At 38.4% G+C, this 13,143-nt stretch overlaps 1 protein-coding gene across 1 annotated transcript in view; it reads right to left on the bottom strand.

Annotated features, from left to right (window-relative positions):
- The window catches only part of CASTOR2 (cytosolic arginine sensor for mTORC1 subunit 2), a 199,495-nt gene that overhangs the window by 32,220 nt on the left and 154,132 nt on the right, over positions 1-13,143 (bottom strand). The window contains exon 3 of the mRNA XM_063457400.1: positions 1,949-2,142. Coding sequence (XP_063313470.1) covers positions 1,949-2,142 — 194 coding nt within the window. The remainder of the gene's footprint in view (positions 1-1,948; positions 2,143-13,143) is intronic.

Genomic DNA, 13,143 nt, shown 5'->3' with positions numbered 1-13,143 from the left:
GCATTTTCCACCCTAGTCTTATACTCGAGTCAATAAGTTTTCACAGTTTTTTTGGGTAAAATTAGGGGCCTCGGCTTATATTCGGGTCGGCTTATACTCGAGTATATACGGTACTTTACATTGTAGCAGAGTGTCATTTCTTCAGTGTTGTTACATGAAAAGATATGATAAAATATTTACAAAAATGTGAGGGGTGTACTCACTTTTGTGAGATACTGTACATATATCATATATATATATATGTACTTTTTATTTGATTTATAAACTGTTTTATAACTTTTATTAACTTTTTAATACTGTTTTACAGGCATGAAGGGGACAGCATGAGAGCTCAGGCAGTCCCCCTGCAGGCACAGCATAAGCCGGCTATTCCGGCCATGTGGTCGCGAGTACCCCGCGATCAGATGCCCCTAGAGGGCTGGATCAGGCAGAGGGGGTCTGTCTGACCTCCCAGGCAGATACCTAAGATCGCGACCGCCGGCGTGGGATCAGCGGGGACCCGGTAAGTGCCCTGGACGGCGGGGACGTTCTATGCTGCCCTCCGCCGTTTAGAGGCACCCCAAAAAGGATGGCATAGAACGCCCCCTGTCCTTATGGGGTTAATTATGTTTTTACATATTTAATAACCATAGGAAATTCATAAACATAGTATTTGAAATCATGAGAAGTGGTAGGAACCTTTTAAGGTTAAATTAAAAAGTAATTCCCCTATCCTAAAATGGCATTTATGTTCTGGCAACACCAGGCAAATTGACAGTCTGGGATTGATATGTAAAGACTTCAATAAACACAGTCAGAACAAGCTAAAAATAATCACTATTCTACTATCTTAATGGAAATAACAAATCATTACATGGTTAAACTTACAAGTACACTACATTCAATGAATGAGATAATATGCACTCACCATACATCATTTCCATGCCACTAGCACAAAATTCCCAACGTTCATGGCACACAAATGGGCCAAAATTAATTTTCATGAGTATCTTAATTACACTTAGGCAGCTGAATTTGAAACAATGTTGATTTATGACCATGCATTTGCTGTCGTGGGGGAGGTAGCATCTTCATTACACTAGATTAAATCTTTGATTCAGCAGGTTTATTCACTGACCTTTGGTCTGACGACCTGTATGTATGTATTTATTTATTTTTACTTTTATATTTATTGTTATTATTTTCATACTAGCCAGTATTTCGATATTTCTACTCTACAGTGCTATATTTATATCCAGGAGATGCATCTGGCCTCAGGGCTCGCATTGAGACTAGTAGCATCTACTGTTTTTTGTCTATTCATACGTTGTGGTTAAGCCCCTTGAGACCCCTGGTGTCTCATTTCGGTACTTAAGACTAGTGGTTACACCTGGCACGATTACCCTAGGGTATAGCGCCTGTGGCAGTACCCACTGTCTTATTTTCTTTTTATTCTAATGCCAGACAGAATTACCACCTACTCTACGAGATGGGTGGCTACCACCTGAGACACATTTGCAAAGTAGCCACTTGGTCATCCTTGCATACTTATGACAAATGTCATTTTGATAAATTTTGCGTCCATTAATGCCTCACTTGGCAGGCAAGTTCTATGAGCAGTCACTCCAGTTTACTCTTCTGCTTGTTCAACAAGTGAACAAATACTGTGTGACAAAGTAGTCATAAATAGTTAAGCCAAAAATCAGCTTCAAGGGTGTCTATCCTTCCTGCACGTATTTAGACTTATTGATAGGGTAGAGAATCCCTTAAAACTTGACTGAAATAGAAAAAGATAAAATGGGCAATGCCTCCCCAAACTCGTCCTGATACTATGTCCCAAGTTTTGATGGTATGAATAAAGATCAACCTCCAACGGAGGGAGAACCATTCCTATGTAATTTCCTGTGGAAGGAGCAGGAAGGAGGAGGTTGTCAAGAATGTGAATAGCAAACAGAATTTTACTTCTTACCAATATGAAGTCAGTTTGGTAAGTGGACAACATAAACACAGAGATGTTCTGGTCTGCCAATGGTGCAATTACGGATTTAGCAATTTTGGTCACTCCAATGGGCTGAGAACTGGATGAGCTTCCACCTCCTGAAACCACATTGAGAGCCAGCCATGTTGCATCTGCTACACTTAAATGTTCCGAGGTTGGTAGTTCTAAAAAAGAAGAATTGTATACATCAGTTATCAAAAGCGGTACTGTTATGACCATTAATGCAAAGACAACATGAGATATTGATATCTTATGGGAGATACAGAACATTAAAGCATGACTGTTGTGCATGGTCTGGTAACCTGTTAGTTAACCAATGAGTCACACAAAAGAGAGTCAACAAAGTAGGATTTGAATACCTTAGCACTTTTGCCCCATCACTCCCCACAGATCATTTTGGCGCTCACTGTTTAGTATTGGCTAACCATACATATATTTTGATCACCATGTACTTTTTAATTGCTAGAAGTTTATAAAACTCAAATAATTCCTAATATTACATACATGATTCAATTAGTGAAACATATTAAATCATATGAACCAATGTTGCTTAGGGAAGGAAAGCTTTCCATGGATCTAGACAAGATGTGTGTGCAAATGGGACATTTAAAAATGCAGGGTGCAGAAATACCAGGTACCATAGAAAACACCCATATATTAGTTCTGCCTCTTCCTTGGTATCACAAAAAAACCCTTAAGAATAAGCTATAATACAATTATTAATACGGTTAGTTTTCAATATAATCTATTTGTGATCAAGTTGGTTATAAAGGAACCTGGAGACATGGACGGACACCTTACTTTTTCTATTTCTTGCCACTTATACCTTTCCCGTTCTTCTAATTCAATTTCCCTCTTTTATAAAGTATTTCACTTGCACAGTGTAAAGTTTGCCATGCTCATTTGCAAATAAGAACAATCTTTTATTTTACATACAAAGCAATAGGTGGAACCGCTTGAGCCTTTGATAATCTGTAAAACACAAATATATACAAAATAGCGTAGTATATCTATACAATGATATGCAATAGGAGAAATAAATGGTAGTTTCACTCACAAGGTTGGAGTCATACCCTCATATGACTCTCTTAGTATGCTCCTTTGGACCATTCAAAGGTTGTCCAGACCTTATGCAGCCAGAATCTTGGTTATCCTCTTTGTGCTATTGCTTGATGTCTCAAAATAAAGTTATAGGATATCCAGATGTATTCTCAGAAGGTAGATTTATTCATAAATTCATAACAATTGATTCATAAAAAGCAATATACTTTACCAGAAACAGCTGGTTAAAATGCAACGTGTAAAAGACAGATCAAAAGTAAAAGTCTCTAAAAAGTATCCTTGAATAAACTGTCCAAAACCAGTTTCGCCTATCAATCAGGCTTCCTCAGTTGGATGAAGTTCACTTCAAATAGTTCCCTTTTTATATGGTTCCCGCCGGACCTTCTCCGCCAATCAGACGTTTCCTTCCGGTATGTTTTTATCTTGGAACGCATCGTGCGTTCCATGCATTTTTATTTTATATTAATTTTTATTTTATTTTTCTTAATGCATGGAACGCACGATGCGTTCCAAGATAAAAACATACCGTAAGGTAACGTCTGATTGGCGGAGAAGGTCCGGCGGGAACCATATAAAAAAGGAACTATTTGAAGTGAACTTCATCCAACTGAGGAAGCCTGATTGATAGGCGAAACGCGTTTTGGACATTTTATTCAAGGATACTTTTTAGAAACTTTTACTTTGGATCAGTCTTTTACACTTTGCACTTTAACCAGCTGTTTCTGGTAAAGTTTATTGTTTTTTATGAATAATTTTTTATGAATTTATGAATAAATCTACCTTCTGAGAATACATCTGGATATCCTATAACTTTATTTTGAAACATCAAGCAATAGCACAAAGACGATAACCAAGATTCTGGCTGCATAAGGTCTGGACAACCTTTGAATGGTCCAAAGGAGCATACTAAAAGAGTCATATGAGGGTATGACTCCAACCTTGTGAGTGAAACTACCATTTATTTCTCCTAATGCATATCATTGTATAGATATACTACGCTATTTTGTATATATTTGTGTTTTACAGATTATCAAAGGCTCAAGCGGTTCCACCTATTGCTTTGTATGTATGCTATTGTTTTTATGGTGATGTAGGGGATACCACATATTAGGTGTTTAGCTGCTTACCTTTAGCTGCTTACCTTTTTATCTTTCCCACAGAGTGTATAATTTTCTTTTTACTTAATCTTTTATTTTGTTTAGTACCATTCATTGTTACTAACATGACATTTTCTGCTTGTGTTTGATATAACATGCTGTGCTTAGTCAAGAAGTTTTACTCAATAAGATATTTTTGTATTAAAAAGAAAATTAAAGGAATACCCAGTGGTTATGGTACAAGAGACAGGGAAAAGTTTAACAACCAAAATAAATGTGAATATCACATCAGGTAATAGGTCTATCAAGTGTGAAATGACATATTAACTAATACACAGTTGAATGAAACAAGGTAGGTCTTAGAGTCAATATGAGTCAAGTGTGGTAGTAGAGGAGTAATAAACGGTCTGATGGCTCTGGGAACTGATCACTGACTATTAAAGAAACCATTTAGTCTATGCAGATAGTGAGGAAAATGTAGAGGGGAAAAAAAGTGTGAGTAGAGAGTATAATGTGTCGTGATGTATCCCTTAAAAATTGAATAAAAAAAATTGGGGGAAAAGGAGCCCAAATGATTAATATTCTGGCAGCCCACTTCAATTTTAATTTTATAAAAACCATGATTCATTTTAGAATATATTTATGATATTTCAAAAAAATAGTTTATATACTATATCTATCAACCATTATATAATGGCATAACTAAACAGGTCAAGTATATATATATATTCATAGGTAAAATAGATTTAGTACAGTTTTAACTGCATCACATTATATCTTACAGGCACTCTAGCTGTATAGACCTTTTAGTATTTATGGTCCCTTTAAATCTGATAACATGCAACAATATGGCCTTGTACAGAAAAGCAAAATAAGCATTATCAAAAGCAAATTAATTAGTACATTTATTTCTTGATGACTCCATGCAGAGTCGTGGTTCCATAATCTATGGTTGTCTCAAACTGTTCAAATCATGTCATACTGCTTTCATTAAGAGAAACCCTGGGCTCTTGTGGATCAATAGATATACAAGACAGTTTAAAAAGCGACAACATAACCTCTGAGGTGTGCGCTTCATCACACAACAGGAGCTGACAGTGCCCCACCAGCTTTAACAGGCTGCACAGCAGCCAAAAGGCTACACCTTGTATGAAGTTTTAATTGAGTCACAAACAGGTAACACTGCAGCAAGCAGAACAAAAAGCAAAAGAGGTAAACATGAAGACTGACTGCATCGAGCTGTCCCTAAGCTACTGAGGGGAATCATTAAAATGGATTTGTTGTTAAAAAAAAAAAAAAAACCCCAAAAAACAAGTCTGTTTATTTGCTGACATATGGCTGTACTGCAGCTCTTCCTTACCTAGTTTCTGGCTATTTTAATAAATGTTTGTTCTACTGTTTCCACAATCTTTAAATGGTGATTGTTCCTCCATGTAACCCATACTTTCCTGCTCAGTTTCACATACTGTGGAAGGTCCAATTTGCAAGTATTTGACTACATGGGTTTTGTTAATCTTATTAATTAATTCACCCTTCAGATATTATATTTTTTATTAAAAATATATATATTCTTTATGTCTGCATCATTCAACACACCTGGATTCTGTTCATTTGTAATTTTGATTTCTTGTTAATACAGAGGCTTTTGGTGCATCAGTGTTTATTTAATTGACTAATTAAAGGAACAAACATGTATTCCTAATGCTATGGTGTCCTGTACCAGTTTAGGTGTCTGTCCCCCACACCCTCCTCAGAATACATGAAAAACTGTAGTGGATGTCCTCTTAGCCTATGAATCATGGTGGATCAGATATTACCTGAATGTGTAGAGGGACATTTATTAAAGTTTAAGAGCCTGAATTTGGCCGTAAAAGGATGAAGAAAAATGGTGAACTACTAAATGGAAATTACAGGCAACAGCCCAAAAGGCATCAAATGGGGACAAAAAGGTGGAACTTTATTGATTCAATTGGTCTTTCCACAAATAACTGATTCAAGTCTTCTTTCAACCAATAATAAGAACTTGTAACTCCTCTTGAACAGCCTAGAAGCTTAAACATTATTAAACATGTAAAGGTCAAATCACAAAAGTAATATAGTGTTTTACTAGAGTTATTCCTGTTAGCTACTATGGTTTTCTGTTTTGTCTCCTTCAATTCTCTGCTGATTTCAATAAGAATTACTAACACAATAAACACATTTATCTGTTGTATTTGTAATTCTTTTTGAGGTATTATTTCCAGTTTTTCAAATGGCCAAAGTGGGACATTATTATTTCAGATTGTGTGACTACAAATGTGACCAGGGGTGGCATATTGCTTGCTTTCATATTTTGCCAATTATCCAGATTTTTACAGGCTGGGTTCACCAGCTGAGCCTCCAATAAATATGTTGTTATAAAATATGGGACCAAAATGCTGCCCACTTATCATCCCGATGAGGCATAAAAATCAATAGTTATGGCAAATTCAAAAAAAGAGAGATCAATTTATTTCAAATATCTATAGAAACTGGGACAGTTATATATCAGGATGTACAGTAATACAGAAATCTGAACCACCGTATATTTTCTGTAACATCCTATAGCATTACAATTTAACCCGTGTATTTGCTTTCAACCATCGGTTTTATTTCTTCTGCTTCAAACCCTAAATCTTTATTCAATTAAAGTGTTAAAAAAGATTTCCAAAAAAAAATCAGAGAGTGAACTGAAAAAAACAAAACACAGATTAGATTAAGTCAAATTAATTGAAGGTGTTGTTTATTATGAAACTATTGAGAGCTTTTAGGCAGGAAATATCACAGTGCATTGGAATCATATAGAAAATAAAACCTACAATCATACACTAAATATATTGGTGTATAAAACTAAGCTTCTCCCACAGGGAACAGGCTTTGCTAATTAAAGCAATTTGCATCTGGTATTAAAACATATTAGGCACCCTGTGTGTGAACAGATTAGATTACTTGCCTACTGATCACTCACTAGGATTGCCTCCACTTTGTAAATATAGGCACTTATTCTCTTGCCAGACAAAACTATCAAACAAACAAACAAAAAAATAACACATGAGCTTTGTGTGAAAATAAATATGCATCCAAATAAGAAAATGGAAAACATATACCGTATATACTCGAGTATAAGCCGACCCGAAAATAAGCCGAGGCCCCTAATTTTACCCCAAAAAACTGGGAAAACGTATTGACTCGAGTATAAGACTAGGGTGGGAAATGCAGCAGCTACTGGTAAATTTCTAAATAAAATTAGATCCTAAAAAAATTATATTAATTGAATATTTATTTACAGTGTGTGTATATAATGAATGCAGTGTGTGTATGTATGAGTGCAGTGTATGAGTGCAGTCTGTGTATATGAGTTCAGTGTGTGTATGAGTGCAGTGTGTGTGTGTGTATGAGTGAAGTGTGTGTATGAGTGCAGTGTAGTGTGTGTATGAATGCAGTGTGTGTGTATGAGTGCAGTGTGTGTGTATGAGTGCAGTGTGTGTGTATGAGTGCAGTGTGTGTGTATGAGTGCAGTGTGTGTGTACGAATGCAGTGTGTGTGTACGAATGCAGTGTGTGTGTACGAATGCAGTGTGTGTGTACGAATGCAGTGTGAGTATGTGTATGTGTTGCAGAGCCTTGGTGGGGGGTGGGCATTTTTATTATTATTATTTTAATAATTTTTTATTGTTAAATTATTATTATATTATTATTATTATTTATATAATTTTTTCGTCCCCCCTCCCTGCTTGATACATGGCAGGGAGGGGGGCTCTCACTCCCTGGTGGTCCAGTGGCATTGGCAGTTCAGTGGAGGGGGCTGGTAGGGAGCGTTTACTTACCTCTCCTCCACGCCGGTCCGGTCAGCTCCCCTGTCAGCTCACAGTGTAAGTCTCGCGAGAGCCGCGGGGTCACATCGCGGCCGCGAGACTTACACTGTGAGCTGACAGGGGAGCTGACCGGACCGGCGCGGAGGAGGAGGGAGCTGACAGGAGCTGCAGGAGAGGTAAGTAAACGCTCCCTGCCAGGCCCCCTCCTACACAGCCCCATTGTCTGTATTATGGCAATTGCCATAATACAGACATTGACTCGAGTATAAGTCGAGTTGGGGTTTTTCAGCACAAAAAATGTGCCGAAAAACTCGACTTATACTAGAGTATATACGGTACTTTGTAGAATGTAGCAGTGATGTTTATTGGCACACAGAAGATAGTTTACAAGAAGGAAAATGTAAATTGTAGCAAACAAGAATCCTATAATTCTGGCTATCCGGAAACTTAATTTGCTGTTAATATTTTGCCATGGCTGAGGAAAAAAAAAAGATAAGCTCCTATTAAATGTTAGGGTCAAAGGCCAATAGATTTTAGAGGTGCAGTTTTGGGAAACTACCTTACAATACACATTTTTAGCTGCACTAAATAGGGCACACCTAAAACATTACTGTGCATATTCTGAATCATAGATCTGTGTGAAAAGAAATGGTATCAATGAAAGCATTGCTACATCTTTGTATAGTTAGGTAAATATGAAATTATCAGATTTTTTTTTTTTTTTTTTACAAAAATGCCTTCTACGGTACATGATCATAAACAAGTGATTGTGGCACTTCAAAAAACGCCTATACTTTGAGCTGGTAAACTTTTTTTTTTAAATTAAAAATTAAATATTTATACCTAACTTGGTCATCTTCTCCATTACAAAGTTCAGGGTCGTTAGCATCAAAAGCAGTCTTCCTTTTCTGTAAACTATCTATAGTCGACCTGCAAACATCCATCATTGCTTGTCTACTTTTACAGCAATTGAGTAGCCGTAGGACAGTGGATCTGGAAGCCTGAACATTAGAATGTGTATGATTTCCATTTTTAGAGGCAAGGAAGTAAGGCATAGTCCATATTCACAAAGTCACAAAGTGGAGGGAGGGATTATTCTTGTGGAAGCGAAAAGTATACAAGTCATTGGACACAAGCATGTCAAAAAAACATTTCTTCATGTCTGCATAGTGAAATTGTGTGAGTTAAATATTTTATTTGCAGATATCCAGGTTAGGTTTGACTGCTGACATCACGTTCTCAGCAGCCTTTTTTTTTTTTTCACCAAGACTATTTTAATGCAAATAATACATACAATAGGTGGAGCACACATCTTGGTATTCCTCCTTCAGAGTTTGGAAGGCAGCAGTGGAAAGATGGCACTATTCCAGTGTGTTGATTCAAAAAGGAGATTTTATTATAAATGGAAAGAATTTTCACAATTAAAAATTTTAAATAAAAGATGAAACAAAAAAATCTATAATAGACAGTATTGTCCAAGTAAAAGTTCAGACTGTAGACTGAATCTTCTCCAAAACGCGTTTCGCCCTATAGCAAGGGCTTCCTCAGTTGGTATCAGTCGGTGTTTGTAGGTACAAGCCTTTTGGCGCCTTTATATGCTTAAAGATGTTTCTTCTTCCGGGTTTTTTTCTGTGTGGAATGCATTCTGCGTTCCACCGCCGGTTCCGTGTATGTCACTTACGGTTCCTAGTCTCGTGGTGCGCCAATGACCTTCCCCCGTCTGTCTATGCGCATCATATCCGGTTCGAAGTCCTGGCACACACTTGTGACATCACTGGAACGCATAGTATCAAGTCTATGCGTTCCACTGCGGATATTTTAATGCAGTTCCCTTAAAGGATCACTATAGTGTCAGGAATAGTGCCCCCACCCTCAGGGCCCCCCTCCCTTGGCGCTGAAGCGGTTAAAACCTTATTCCAACGCCGGGCTCCCTCGGTGCTGGTGACCTCTCCTCCCCCGCCGACGTCAGCTGAGCCGAATGTGCATGCGCGGCAAGTGCCGCGCGCATTCAAAGTGTCCATAGGAAAGCATTTCTCAATGCTTTCCTATGGACGCTCTGCGCGATGGAGGCATAATATGCCTCCAGCGTCGCAGATGCGCCTCTAGTGGCTGTCCGGTAGACAACCACTAGAGGCTGACTTAACCCCAAATGTAAACATAGCAGTCTCTCTGAAACTGCTTTGCTTGTATCTGAAGGGTTAAAACCTGAGGGACCTGGCACCCAGACCACTTCATTGAGCTGATGTGGTCTGGGTGACTATAGTGTCCCTTTAAGGCCATCTCCATAGTCAAAAAGTATCATCATAATAATTACAGCTATAATTTTCTTAGCTTGGTAAAAGTAAAATGTACCACGATCAGAACATCCCTAGTTTTGGAATATGGGTCAGAAGTAAAGAAAAGTACAGAAGGGAAATGTAAAGATATTTCGGGTTCTAAAAGATGAACACGTATGACAAACCACAGCTCAGGGCATCAGGTGGCAGCTTAATTTTAAATAAGAGAACACAATTGTATGGTTATGAACTCAATATAAACATTCTTAGCTAGTAAAATCAAAAATGTTATTCAAATTATGCATCAATTATTTCACTAGTCATGGAAGCTTACAGATTAGAAACATATTTCCCTCTTTAATAGAATGTTTAAAAATGTAGAAAAGGTCCAAGGTTCATGGAAAGGACAAACATATACATTGCTGGTCGTGTGACAGTCAGGTCCTTGCTATTTCCAAATATACAAGGAAAATGTCAGAGGAGAATAATTTTCTCTTATTGTTCATTACCACTATATGAACTGAAAATAAAAATGCCAGTTCGAACTGCTCTTACCTCCGATATCTAAAAACCAGGAAACTATCATGGTTTCTCCTGTTTTTAGCAAAGCACCAATTTATAAGCGTCTTGCAATGTATAGGATTATAAAACATTGGATGTATGCACAATTCTATAATCAGCATAGATTCATAATTTCTCTTCATAAATGGATGTTTAAATTTAACGACTTTGCTATTTTGGCTAAATCGTTTATTTTGCAGGATTTGTATGTCTTTCAGATAATCATATTTGTAAATAAACAAAACCAAATATCATATCAATAAGCAACACATATACCATATAATAAATAAACTGACACCATTTACCATTGGATGGAAAGGCCATAGCTTATTGAGGGTAATTAGAGTCATTACTAAATACTTTAAAATTAATCCCTTTCACCAAAATTAAATTTAACAATCCACTCTTGAACCAGAAAGATTACTTAAACCTTAAGCCTCAATCCACCTCGTGAATGAGGCAACCTTACCCTCAATTCCCCAGCCTACGACACTAAAATGAAATCAAAGGGGTGGGTGGGTGAGCTCAAAACTTCTCCCTCTTGTTCTGTAAGTCCCTCAGAGCGTGAAGCCCACACAATTCAAACTTGGTATATATAAACTAGCGCACGCCAATTACTTTAATCCTGACCAATCAGAGCCTAGCATTTTCCCTCCTCTGCGCAACCTAAACCCGCCAAAAAACTAACAGCCAATGAGAATATCCTAATTTAAACTGCTGCAAACCAGATTTAGCCAGCTTTACCCCCCCCCTGCTACCTAAACTAACCCTTGACCTTCAGCTGACCCTGAACCTATTGCCCTATGCTCCCTGCAGGACATCTCCATCCGCCAGAGCTTCTCCATTTTCAGTGTACCATGATTTTAGCTTTAGCAGTTATTTTCTTGCCGACTTCACAACTGCACAATTTGTCATGGAAAACTTTTTAAAAGTGACACTAACTTGGGACTCTGCAAATTCATAAGGACTCCCACAACATTGATATTGCCGCTGGGGGTGACCAGGGGGTGACCAGGGGGTGGGAGAGGTAGGGGGCGAATTCGGAACCATGTCGAACTTCTCACAGCTAACCTCCATTCCATTGGAGCAATGCAGTGCCGGCCACACATGTGCTTTATGAGGAGCATATGATTGGACACTTACAAGCGGCGGCATAAAATTATGGGAAGTGGATTGAGTGGCTGCAGGATCTCTCCCCAGACACTTGAATAAAATTTAAGTAATACCCTTTTTTTATTTAGATCTATGGGAAGTCTTTAGACTCGATAAAGAGAAGAACACTTTAGTATTAGCAATAAAGGTCTGTATTCTTAAGGATATATAGTGTTCCTTTAAATCTGTGGGGGGGGGGGGGTTTATTGTGTTTTGTCTCACAACAACTTATCAGTAGCTCTAAGATTCTAAAAAGATAAATACTACCTCTTCTAATAGGACATCTTCCAGATATTTACTTTATTTAGTGGATTCATGAGACATTATGCCTCCAAATTATAAAATATGCAACCACTGAACAAGTGTGTAAAAGAAAAAAATGTTCTTTAAACAGGAGACATTGTAGTAAACTGTATTATATGGAACCATAGTGTAACTGTAACTCATGGGTCGTCAACCTGGTCCCTACCGCCCACTAGTGGGCGTTTCAGGATTCCAGGTGGGCGGTAGGGATTTTCTAATTTTGACAGATTGGGCGGGCGCGAGCCGGCGGTACCACTGCGACCGGGTACCACCATCACCACTTGCGGCAAACCGCCAGGGCCGCAAACGGAGGGGTCCATCGGGTGGCCTATGCTGTCAGGGCCACCCGATGGATGTGAATTGTAAGGGGGCCCGGTCAGCGCTGGATGCTTTAACAGCGCAACCAGGCCCCCTGTGATTACATCACACGCTGGGAGGAAGTGACTGCACGTCACTCCTCCCAGCTTACACTGAGAGCCGCGCGGGAGGAAGGAGGAGGAGGGAGTCAGAGTGGAAACTCTGATTCCCATCCACCTGAGCCACCACTGGACCCCAGGGAAAGTCACCCTCCTGCACCTTAAAGGTAGGAAACAGGAGGGTGACTTAAATATGTGTGTGTTTGTTTGTGTATGTGTCTTTGTATGTATGTCTTGTGTGTGTGTCTGTCTGTATGTATGTGTCTGTATGTGTGTGTATGTGTGTCTTATGTATGTGTCTTTGTATGTATGTGTGTGTCTTGTGTGTGTGTGTGTGTATGTGTCTTTGTATGTATGTGTGTCATATGTATGTGTGTCTTGTGTCTGTGTATGTGTCTTTGTATGTATGTCTTATGTGTGTGTCTGTATGTGTATTGTGTGTGTGTGTGCCTGTCTGTGTGTCTGT

Source organism: Pelobates fuscus, chromosome 1 (genome assembly GCF_036172605.1).
Source record: "Pelobates fuscus isolate aPelFus1 chromosome 1, aPelFus1.pri, whole genome shotgun sequence".
In the NCBI taxonomy this organism is placed as follows: Eukaryota; Metazoa; Chordata; class Amphibia; order Anura; family Pelobatidae; genus Pelobates; species Pelobates fuscus.
The sequence above is the reverse complement of the archived record's forward strand: the minus strand, read 5'-3'. Positions and strand labels throughout refer to the sequence as shown.